The sequence below is a fragment of the Schistocerca cancellata genome, chromosome 10 (genome assembly GCF_023864275.1).
Source record: "Schistocerca cancellata isolate TAMUIC-IGC-003103 chromosome 10, iqSchCanc2.1, whole genome shotgun sequence".
Taxonomy (NCBI): Eukaryota; Metazoa; Arthropoda; class Insecta; order Orthoptera; family Acrididae; genus Schistocerca; species Schistocerca cancellata.
In genome coordinates, this window is record NC_064635.1 from 58,312,196 (window position 1) to 58,324,732 (window position 12,537).

Sequence of the window (12,537 nt, forward strand, 5' to 3'; positions counted from 1 at the left end):
CCAATTTTTAAGGTTTATTTTTGACATAATTCTTCAAGGTGTGTCTTCCCTTGAAAGGAATCATCTGTTCATCCACTGACAATTTTTCACTCATGGGAATTCTTCGAAAATTTTCAACCAATGGCTCCAGAAAGGGTCTGATCTTGTACAATGTGTCAGCTTGATCTATAGTTTCGTTATCATTGAAATGGAGTCCTAATTTTAGCTGCTCCCACCTATTGCGGCTCATTACATCAGCAACAGCTGGAATCTGAGTAGTAGTTTTCCAATACATACAAGACGATGGAAGTCCATAAATGGACATGGACAACCAAAAAATTGTCCAATCTCATTTTTATCAGTGTTTATTGGTTTAGAAATGTCTTTCTGTATTGCATATAAGTTTGTTTGATCTACAGCATTTTCCAAAAGTTTATTGTCTAACAACTGCCTAAAATAGGTCATAGGTAGATGAGGTTCTTCCAGTGCACAAGGGAGACAACACTTCCATTGTTGAACAGGGCGAATAATACGATTGTTAGAACGTCTCCAATCATAATTGACTTGAAATTCATCACTAACATTCTCGTTATCACTTTCATTATTCACAAGTACAGCGTTATCACCATCCTCTGCACTATCATTATCACTCTCGCCTATAATTATGTCACCTTGACGCTTTTCTACTATCTCAATATCATCCTCACTACCTGAATCTAAGACAGAATCTTCTGATTCATACCCAGGGATAGTTCTAACTTCATATTCTTCACCTTTCTTACGTTTTCCATAAAACTTATTGGGTTCCATGACTCTGTAACAAAGTGAGGTTACGATTCCATTATTACCCAACATGACTTCAGAGAAACGTACCCAAATTCGCTCATAGCACATGCAATATTTATAGTTACATGAAATGCAGTGTTTATAATGAAGAATGATACTTACATTTCTAACTAAGTATTTTTGTTTCTTGAAAAATGACAATAGCATCACTGTAAATAATAACAGCTAAACTTGAACCAGCACAGGAAGACGACAAATGACTGCAGTCCAACATTCAATGCTACCTATTCGCAAGCGAATACCGAATACTCCGACAGTTAAATAACGACATAGTTGGAATCCATCAGTTTAGTTATCAGTATAACTGCGAGTAGTGTGAAATAGCAGGGATGTCGTATGAATCGTGTCATAACCTCAGCTTATTAAATCCGGGTACATTTTAGTTGATGTTAGAACGATTATTAGTGTTTCAGATTATATGTTTGTAGGTTATCGGTCGCTATTAGAAATATTATCTTCGCAGCTGCGACAGAAAGTACGCGGAACTTCGCCAAAGCACTGTTTAAGTAAAATGTTAACAACGTGCGTTTTTAAGTATGAAGTAATATGTAAACAGAGTACTGTAGGTTAAATTCGAAGCTTAATTTCTTGTGCTGCTCACATAATAGAACAAAGTGTACAGCCTTGTAATACAACAAAAAATATGCGTAAAGTGACAGATTCGTTTACTCTTGTGGTGTAAAAGCTAGACCTATTGGGGAAAGTGTGAGTACGCTAATCCAAGTTTTATGTCAGATTTGGAAACTGCTCGATTTCTCCAGCTACAGCATGTTTATAACATATGAAGACATGCAGATAGAAATGGTTGACAGTGTTACATTTCTGGGACTACAACTCGATAATAAATTCAGTTGGGAAGCGCATACCACATTTTTTCATTCTATTATTTCATAAGGGAGCATATTCTGTGGTAACTTATCAAACGTAGCAAAAGTTTTTCGCGTGTAAAAAAAATCGTTTGTGATATCAATTCAAGAACATCATGTAGGAACCTGTTCAAGGAACTTTGTATTCTAACTACTGCTTCCTAGTATATTTATTCCTTAATGAAATTTGTTACAAGTATTTCCAACCAATAGCTTAATACATAATATCAGTACTAGAAATGGGAACAGCAATCTACATAAAGACCTAAAATCACTTACCTTGGTCCAAAAGGGGTCCAATATTCAGGAACATGCATTTTCAATAAACTGCCAGCAAGTCAACAACCATTAAAAACTTGGTTTCAGATAAAGCACGGTTTACAGTGTGTTTGAAAGACTATTTGATACAGAAGTGTGATTCCACCCGTCATCAATATGCCGGAAATAGCTATTTTAAGTGTGTCTATGACGTTACTACATACACATGGCAACAAACACGAAGATACATATAAATAATACAATAACATTTCTCACCAAAAATACAAACAAACCAACGGGACAACTGCGGGAAGTTGGGGGTTTTAGAGTGAGGACAAGTTAGTAAAAAAAACCTCACCATGATCCCAACACACCAAATGAAGAACAAAAAGAAAAAAAATACAGCATTCTGCTACACCGACAAAAATCTGCAGGAATCGGACACTTCCCTTGAACAATATAGGTCAACCATAGGTGACCATACCAAAACACCAATACCCACAACTAAAAGTACGAAAATTGAAATCGGACATTTCCCTTGACCTACATAGGTCAACCTCAGATGACGATACTAAAACATCAGCACATACAACTATGAAAATGGGAATCAGTCATTTCCGGTGACCTATATAGGTCCACCACAGCTACTGATGCCAAAAAACCGACACCTACAACTGCGAAAAATAAAACCACAATCCCAAAAGTCCACAAATCAATCATCCCTACATAAATTAAATCACATTCAATACTTCATAAATACACAAAACATCACAGCTAGAAAAAAAAATAATAATTACCACCAGCAAATTCCGGCACTGCAACCTAGATCGACACACACAAAAACCAACTCATAAACACCGTGCCGTAATGACATTCACACACCCCAACACCTTTACGTCGAAGCAGACGGGTGGAATCAGACGCTTCCATTGACCGCTCCTTCTACTCCGTAGATGAATATCGTAACAGAGACTGATAGACCAACTTAGGTAAAAATTCTGCTATATTTCAGTTTTGACAGCACTTGGTTGCAACAGTCAAGATCGGGTATTCTGTGTATGATAAATTTATTGAAAGTGCGTATCTGTGTTTTATTCTGAAGGTGTATCAATTCTGTAAATATAAGCAGTTACTGTGATATATTCACATATTTTGACAATCTCCTGACAAATGATGAGGATAATAATTATTATATTCCACTGTATTATGTTATACGTTCTCACATGTTATTTGTCATTCGCGACGGCCAGCGGCTATTTCCGAAGAAGAACGTAAATATTGTTCGCTCCAGTAACTATCGTCTCTGTAATATCACCGGGGTCTAAGACTGGAGTCACTGTATCAGGAACACAGACACACAGTTATTCCGTTACCAACTTCCAGGTTACTTGTAATGGTAGTCCGATAACTGCCAGAGAGCGAGAACTGTGAGCCAATAACGATAACTGCCGGAGGAAAATACCTATCTCTGACAGTTATTTCCATAGTCGCTCGAATTCCTTATGGTACCTCTCTTTATACAACCCGTCCAAGCTAAATTGACATATGAGGCGGTGGCTTAAGGGAACGACCGTACTTGTTAATGCCTGTACTGCAGTTCCTATCAGCCACCGCTCGGACATTAATCTTATTTAATTGTTTGTGCTAAAAGTAACGAAGGCGCACGATATAGTACACAGTTCTTATCAACAGATGGCGCGCAGTCTCACAGTTATTCCCATGGCCTATATGGTCTACCCTCTCCCTAGTTCCTAGCCAGTACTTCGATGAGTTGACGAGAAAGCGTAGTACGATCTTCGGTCAACAGATGGCGCGAGGCACTGTTGACATTTAGACAGTTATCGCAGTAACCGGTTATTTCTATCAGTTACGTTATTTTTTGCCACCTCTAAGCCATATTGTAACACTCAAGTCACACTGGTCAAGAAAGAAATAACGATCCTAATGCGAAATATAACGATAAAATTTGACGTGACTTCAGAGTCACGGTGGGCAGTAGAGGGTTAAACGCCATGAATTTCACCTAATAATGTAATATTTGGCATGAGACCTGGTGTTCAGCAACTGATCACTAGAAACCGCAAAAAGTAATAAATTGTAAAAAATCTTAGGAAAATGTACAGTTTTCTTACTTTGTTTTCGTATAGCCGTAATGCCAGAACATCATGTCAATACGTGAGACTTTGATAACCAAAATACGAGCTGTAATACAGCGAACCTGTCCACTGTATTAACTTAGAAGCTTCTATATCGTATAGAACGAAGACACTGGATACCTAAGAACGTGACGTAAATTTGCACCCTATAAATGTAACCATTCCCGAGAGTAAGGTGAGCAGTGTGATGTTCTGGCATTACGAAAACAAATGTCAAAAACGGAAACCATTCTTAAGATTTCATTACAACTTATTACTTTTCGCATTTTCTTGTGCAAAGTTGCAGCTACACCTCGTCACATGCAAAACATTACATTCCTAGGTCAAATGCAAGGCCACAATAAACGGTCTATAAGTGACTATTGGATAACCATAACATGAGACGTAATATGGCGTACTTTTCATGTATTGGTTATCGAAAACTCATTTACTGACCGTTTAAGTGCCATGAATTTCACCTGGGGATGTAATATTTGGCATGAGACCTGGTGTAGCAGCAACTTTACACAAGAAATCACGCAAAGTAATAAAATCTAAAATGTACTGTTTTGTCATTTATTTTTGTACTGACGTAATGCCAGAACATCACATTACTCTTCCTTCTCTTGGGAATGGTTATTGTTGTCGAGTGGAACTCTTGACACTTACTAAGGTAGGTATCCGGACTCATCGTTCTGCCCACAATTGAATCAACAAGTACACCATATTACGGCTCATGTTTTGGTTATCCAAAATTCACTTATAGACCGTTTATTGTATCTTGCAGTGGACCTAGGAATGTAATATTTTGCGCGTGACGAGATGTAGCAGCAATTTTACACAAGAAAATTCAAAAGTAATAAATTTGTAAGGTGGCAGAATATATGAAGGTCAATTTCGCACCTTACGTAAGAGTTTTATACATCGTAACGGGAAGGTGAATACGACACCTAAGTTATTTCGGTGGTAATGAACAGATTTGCCTATGAGTATGTAATACAAAAGGGATGACACTCAATCGGCAGTATTAATACACCACTCCTATATAACACATGTCAATGAGCAGAAGGTGAAACAAGCAGCGAGAGGAAACCTTTTGTGAGGAAGCAGGCGCGGGCAGAAGCAGAGGCTGAATGACGGAGGGCACCACGAAAACCTCTTACGTGGGGGTTGCGTGACTGGAGTCAGCGACCGGACAGGTAAGCGCATATGGAGAGCAAGTAACGGGCCACCAGAAGTAGGACATAAAGAAGCTTTAGAAAACTACGTTTCGGAATTCCAAATGGATACGAATAAAACCAGTGTCGCAGTTTATCACATGAACAGCGAGTGGTACACATGTAATGTATGCATGTAACTTTTAGGCGTCTAGAGCGGGTGCAAAACGTCCGATTGGAGGAAACGAACTAGGAAGGAGTAAAGGGCCGAGATTTCAACGCAGTTTAATGGTAGGGCCCTTGTGATTGGCAGAGAGAGTTTCCACAAAATAAGAGGAATGCTCCTATTGGGTGGGAAAGCTGTGATGTGGAGAACGAAAGAACGCAGGTGGGAGACAGTTTGGCTATGAGAAAGGCAAGAGCTAAATTTTCGGGGACTCCCTTCTCTGAACTGGCGTAAAGTGCAGAACGGGGCGTATAACGCCCTGTAAGACAGAGAGGATAAATGTGTGTGAACGCTGCACTCACTGCAGCTGGAACGCTGGATATTACCTGTAGTGTCGTTGAGCTCCAACTGTGGAGAAACGAACTATCCAGATAGTTAATTGTTCTTGCGAGGACTGAGAGGGCATTTTAATATACACGCAGCTCCAGCCATGCACGTGCATATCGCCATATTCCTAGACTAGGGATCAGTGCTGTACATTTTTTCTCGCATAACAAGAAACATAGGGAGAGTTTCTGCTGGAAAAATCTGCCACGGCTAAATTAGTTTTTATAGGAATTTCAGAGGATGAGAGCAGCCATGCAAACAACAGCTCATCGCAGCTAAGGTAAATACCACAAGCAGAGGCGTAAACTTGTTGGTTCACCAGCTTGCGTCCACTGTAAACTCGAGCGACCTTGGGTAATCTGCTCAACTTGTCACAAAACTAACGATCCTCCATAGACTTGATTGTCATCCTAAATAGTACCCAACTTTGAACCGGAACTGGATGATCTACCGTAATACTGGCCAACATCATGATGTAGTCGTAAGAATAAATTTGTAAAGAAACTTCTAGTTAAAATTTACTATTGTTGTGTTTAGGATTATTTCACTTTCTGAGGACGACACACGTTCATTTGACAACTGTCGTAACGTTGTCACATTGTGAACTGTGTATTTCTGTGATAAGACTGCAACATTAAACCAATATATTTGCAGCTTACACAGTTGCTGTTCTGTCCTCAAAACTTTACAGAATGGTGACCCTGCCAGGATGGCAATTGGTGTGCCTGGACGACAATTAGTCAAATTAGAAAGGGAAATTAAATGTTTTTGAACTGGAAAAATTAGCATTAGTGGAACACAAACTTACATCCATTCGTAACGTAAACCACAAAACTATTTGTTATGTCATGGCTTACTCATTCGGCTACTGTCTCGTCTCAGTGATCACATTTCTTCAAGCCTTATATCGTTGCTGTGTTATTAACCGCATTTAATAAACATTGGCGATGTGTTTGTGATAGATTTTCATTGCGCCATTGCTTTAAAAAGGCACACAGCACATACACTGCGAAAGAAATAAATAATTTAAATTCACATAGTGGTCGATCGTACGCACTCGCAAAAGTCGATAGGCCACTAGTTATGTCATGACTGCAAAAAGCAGTGTGACAGTTGAACATAGAACATTTCAACATTAAACTTCATTAGATTTATGACACTTCTTACGAGGACACAGAGAAATTTTGTTGAAAAACTTTGACTTTGCGTTACTTCCTTAAAAACTGCCAAATTCGCGTTACCACCTCAGAAACAGCTGAATTCACGTTATTTCCTTAATAACCAGCAAATTCACGTTTCCTGTCCCCACTAATAACTGGTACAATGGGATCATAATAAATTACATGCAATACATGTTTTGTTATTCTACTAACTTAAAACAATCTGTCAGTAAATAATGTAGTGTTTGACACTTCTTTATTTCACATGCAACAAGAGTGAAAGTAATGCTGCATACATGTGCATGGCACATTCAGTAGGTTACAGTTAAAACTAAGGATTTGGTGTTTAGTATACATCTTTTGTTCCCACTGTGGCAGTCACCACATTGCATCATGTTGGTACTAAAGTAAATGATGCAAATTTTGGTGATAATTGTCAGTAGTTGGGTTGTGTGATTTTTCATAGTAACTTAACCTGGAATTATCTGTAAACATGAATTACAGTCTTCCCACACACTTCTGTATCTATGCCGTGTCACTCCAATGGATAATGACAGATATACCAAGTCAAAATGCCATATAGTCCAAATGGCATAAATACAGGAAATGATGTTCAGTACATCCCTGAAGTCAGATGAAAACTGGAAGACAAAGAGAAATAAGAGGATATGGGGTACTTTATTACGACAAATAAACACATAGCAATTATCTTCAGTGCTTCAGTTCACAATGTGATTACTTTGCCCAGTATTGTTAGACTTGTCAGGAACAGGACAATTCATAGCACTTTCTGTTTTGGAGTGTATGTCCTCGCAATCCTAGAAAATCAGAAAGTGACCAGATTAGAGTTGCTGCATCACAATGAAGTGACTAATCGATAGATACTTGTTTTAATTTACAGTGAAAAATACAGATGTATTTTGTGATGAAATAACATAATACAAACTTAGGCTCTGCAGCATAATATGAAGCAATAAAATTCCAGTCTTAAATTACTACTAAAAGATTATTTACTGACTAATGGTTCTTCAATAAAAACAATGAATTTAAAAGTTACAAACTATAAATGTACGCAGATATATAAGGTTGAAAAACAAACAAACTACATTTTAGTTCTGCTAATATTTGTTTATTTTGGACCAGTTTAAGCTTATTAGCCCATCGTGAAAAAACAATGAACTATCATCCCCAAGAGACACTAGTGCAAACGAAACCAAACATTAGAAACAAAAACTTTGGCCACAACATTAGGTGAGGAATGTCACTGCCAATGTGTCTGTGTGTTGATAGTAGTTTTGTTTCTAATATTTCGTTTCGTACACACTTGTGCCTCTTGTGGAACCAGTCAGTTGTTTCTTGAAGATGGCTTAATAAGTGAAAAACGGCTTTGAAATAAACAAATATTAATAGAACACGAACACAGTTTGTTTTTCAATCTTAAATATGTCTGTAGGTGCTACATGTACTTTTCCTGATGATGAGTCCCCAACAAGACATTGTTCAAACGCAACCAGTAACAGTAAATCAAGACATCACACACTGAACAGGATCTTGCAAAATATAGATGTAAATGTGGGCCTCAAAACAAGTCTTTCAATATGTCTCCCTGCTGAATAATCAGGATGGGAAAGGGGGGGGGGTATTGTGCTGGTTGGAAAACAAAGTACTGAAAATAAACAAACAAATCTGCTCTAGCACACAGTGCTCTACTGTTGGATTTACATGGAAAGATATCTTGACAAGTGCTCACTAACACGCTTCGTGTAGTGAGATTAACAGTACCCTCTAAGATGTGACTGCAGTGCAAGGGGGCATTTTAACATGTAGTTTTAAGCAGCCATTGAACAAACAGCAAGAAAATCTCTGGACTGCAGTGCATGGGGAGTAGAGGGTCAGTCTGCCTAAAGGTTCATGCCGCTTTTAAAACCCGGTTCTTGTGGTGACCGCAATTCCAGCTTAACTCGCATGTTGCAGCGTAACCCCAATCTTGGACTGTGCTATATATTCTGAGAAATAAGAAAGAGTAAGGAAGGAACTCTGAACAATACTGAACATTTACAATTTTGGACTTGGCTATTCACAGTAGCTGCAACTGGTTAAACAACAACAATAATCCTCTATTTTTGTGGTTTCCTCAGCTTTCTCAGTCCACTTTTCTACGCTCTTTTCCAATTTGGAAACGTGTTCTTACAGAAAGCCAAGTTTTATTCTTGTTTGATACTGTGTGTTGCCCCTTTCTGATACCTTTTAAATATACAGTTTCAACTACTTGAATACAATTTATAGTTAGTACATTTTGAATTACTCATTTATGAAGAAGAACAATAATTCAGTAATGAATTTTTGGTAGACTTGTTAACAAAATGCATCTATATGAGTGGTAGTAATAAAGCTTTAATTATCACCTCAGGAAAAAAATCAAGTTATATATTAATTTCTTTGTTTATTTGCAGATATGTATCTGCAGTCCTGGTAAACTTGTTTTTTTCCTCAGTGCTTACCTTGTGTTGTCTACCAGAAACTGAGTCAGTGCCAATGAACATTCAGTAGAGAAAAAGTGTCCTGGCTTGTACTGCCCATGATCTCAAATTTAAGCTACTTTTTATCTCATAGTTAACACTGCCAGGGTTGCTTCACCTGAAAATGGCATAAATACAAAGGAGACACCTTCTCACCTGCTTTTCCCTAATGGCTCTCCTTTCTAATCGTGCCTCCTTCTTTGCAATCTTGGAAGGGGGAGCATTAGGATTGCTGCCCTGATAAAACTGCTTCAACAGTGCAATGGCACGGTTCTTCTGCACTCCAGACACTGTCACCAGTGGATTGTCTGTGAGCTGTGGTACATCGATGACAGATCCACAGCCACCGAAACGAAAATTGTCGCATCCGTACGTCACTCGTTTAACGTGTAGGCTTGACAGTGCACTGCAGCACATGATGCATGGCTCCACAGTCACAAAAACCTAAAGGGAAACACAGTTAGAAAACACATTCCGATGTCCAAATTTACAATATGATATATTTCTATATGTTGTGTATTATGTGTTGCATGGTGACGACAATGAGCAGGCCTGTCCAAACTCTCTCTCTCTCTCTCTCTCTCTCTCTCTCTCTCTCTCCCCTCCTCCTCCCCCTTCGCTTTTCCTTTGCAAATTTGACAGGGGGAAAAAAAAAAGAGGAACCGACATGCTGCATTTTACCTCATTGTCTTTTTCAGGTACATTGTTGTAAACTTATATAAATGTGATTTTCAGGCACATTGTTGCAAACATGTATAACTGATCTTTAATAAAACCTGGTTATTGATCATTTTTTTATTTTCCTTGCAAATTTGGAAGTTGCCAAGGTGGTGCACATGGTATTTTATATCATATAATTATGTTACGATCACCTCTTTATAGCTGAATGGTTAGTGTCACTGCCTGGGTCGAATTTTTCTGAGGTAGGGATGTCTAGAATGCGGTCCACTAAGCCTTGTGAGACCAAATGAACAACTGCTCAAATAAAGAACCAGCAGCATCATCAGGATTCAGCAACTGGCAGTAATGACTGGAGGGATTGGCGACATGCCAATTGTCTGTTCCACAATCGTAGATTACTCCTCATACTGCTTTGTAGGCAGCAGTCAGCCAGTCGGAGCAGGCCTAAGGTCTAATCCCCGGGTAATGTTTTTGTTTATAAGTTTTATTATATCATCTTCATCATCATATTACAATTTACTGTGAAACATACAAAACCAAATTTATTATACATTGGTTTTCGTTTTGCAGGGACATTTGTGAGAAATTTATTAATTATAGAAATCTAACAGGGGGACAAGAAGTGTTTGTAAAAATGGATGAATTTTGGTTTGGGAAATGTAAGTATGGGAGGGTGTGGAATGCTGTAGGTCTTTGATATGGGAGTGGGAAGGCTGTTGTTTCTGATGTGTAAATGCAGATGATGTTTTCAGGACAGTAAAAAATCGTAGAAAGAAGTTTTCAGTTGGTTGCGTAAAGAGTATGACACTGGGGATTGCCCTACAGTTTATGCTGAGTTTGCTTCTTACGTGCTTTTGGCATAGAATGGGGGAAGTGTAATCATTTAGTATTAAATCATCAAGTTGAGTTTAAAAATTGTGGGACTGGGGCTTTTACAAACATTACTGGGGGACTTGGTGGGGGTGGGTGGGGGGGGGGGGAGGCATCTTTGGTTTTACAAGCTCATCTTGACGAGTATTGATGGCGAAGGAGTGTTCTTGATAGGTTGTTTGCATGGATTTTTGAAGACACTTGTGAGGATGTATATGCGAATGGTAGTAAGTTGAATGGTAGGGAGTGGGCTTGAGTTACTGAGTTCCGTTTAATGAATGGATTTTTTTTTAAGTTATTTTTGAATGAAGATGAAGTTTTAGGTTCAGGTTCTCCCCCCCCCCCCCCTCCCCACACACACATTTCTTTGAGTCTCAACTTCTCTTGTGAGGTATGTTCCTTCTGTTTCTCATATTTAATATTGGTATTTTCGGTAGTATAAATAGCTGGGGTGTGTTATATAATATTACCCCTAAAAAGATTACATGTCTGTTGTGATGCAAATCGACAATTCAGTTGAAATAAATAAGTTAGTTGAAACTTTCTATACTACATGAATTTCACTGCAAGGCTGTGTGTTGTACTAATATCATGCACTTCATTCGATTTACGTAGGCTAAATGAAATGTTTGTGACCATAGTTCATTCGTTCCAGCAATTTTTGTGTTCTGATGGTATCAGGCGGTTCAACTGTACTATAAAGGTTAAGTGAAATTTTTGATACCAATTTGCGGATTGTTTTTTTTGATATAATGATTGTCATGATTCTCTTTCATTTGTCCGCAGCCGAAAACCCCAACTTCCCACATTTGTTCTGTTGGATACATTATTCCTACATTGTAGTTGACAGTATGTTTTTCTCCACAATAGCATTCTAACATGTGTTTCTTATGTTATGGTCACTACCTTGTAATATAGTCACATGTATTTGTAACTTCTGGTGATGGATTTCAGCCATTTTGATGGCATTACTGATCAAAACTGATGAGCAATATATAAAGCTTCAAATAATCCACGACAAAACAATTGTTCAATAATGGAAAATTATGATAAAATGTAAAATCCATTAGATAATGGAAATGGAACAATGGAAAGTAATTTTCTTCTGGTGTTAATGGAACAAAATATTTTCAAACATAAGATGGTGTACATTATGATATAAACAAATTTCTGGGGAGGGCAAACACAGCTCAGATACAATGTGAACAACAATAAACAACACTCAAAACTCAATAACCATTCAAATTATCATAAAAATTATAACACTAAAAAAAGCCAAGAGTGATAAGGGTTTTCCAAAAGCCACATGGCTGTACAAAGGTGCTTTATTCACAGATACTGGTTTCATGCATATTCAGCTTTATCTGTCAAGAATACAGAAGAGACAAGTAATCACAATGGCTATATTTTCATAGTGTAAATGGACAATTATAGAGTCCCAGCATTCAGAAAGTTATCCACTTTAAGACTCAAACCACATTGGTGGGTTGTCATAATAAAATTGAGAACTCCC

General features: G+C 38.0%; 1 protein-coding gene and 1 long non-coding RNA gene across 2 annotated transcripts in view; both read right to left on the reverse strand.

The window, feature by feature from the left end:
* Positions 1–328: 328 nt before the first annotated feature.
* Positions 329–1,038, reverse strand: LOC126106728 (uncharacterized). The gene is made up of 2 exons (XR_007523389.1): positions 928–1,038; positions 329–793 (listed from the first exon to the last, which is right to left on the reverse strand). It is a non-coding gene; the product is annotated as an uncharacterized LOC126106728 (long non-coding RNA).
* A 6,575-nt stretch (positions 1,039–7,613) lies between these two features.
* LOC126106335 (tRNA-specific adenosine deaminase 2) overlaps positions 7,614–12,537 on the reverse strand; it is a 30,775-nt gene continuing 25,851 nt past the window's right edge. Inside the window, exons 2-3 of the mRNA XM_049912584.1 lie at positions 9,630–9,917; positions 7,614–7,772 (exon numbers count right to left, since the gene is read on the reverse strand). Of these exons, the coding sequence (XP_049768541.1) occupies positions 7,674–7,772; positions 9,630–9,917 (387 nt within the window). The 3' untranslated portion in view covers positions 7,614–7,673. The remainder of the gene's footprint in view (positions 7,773–9,629; positions 9,918–12,537) is intronic.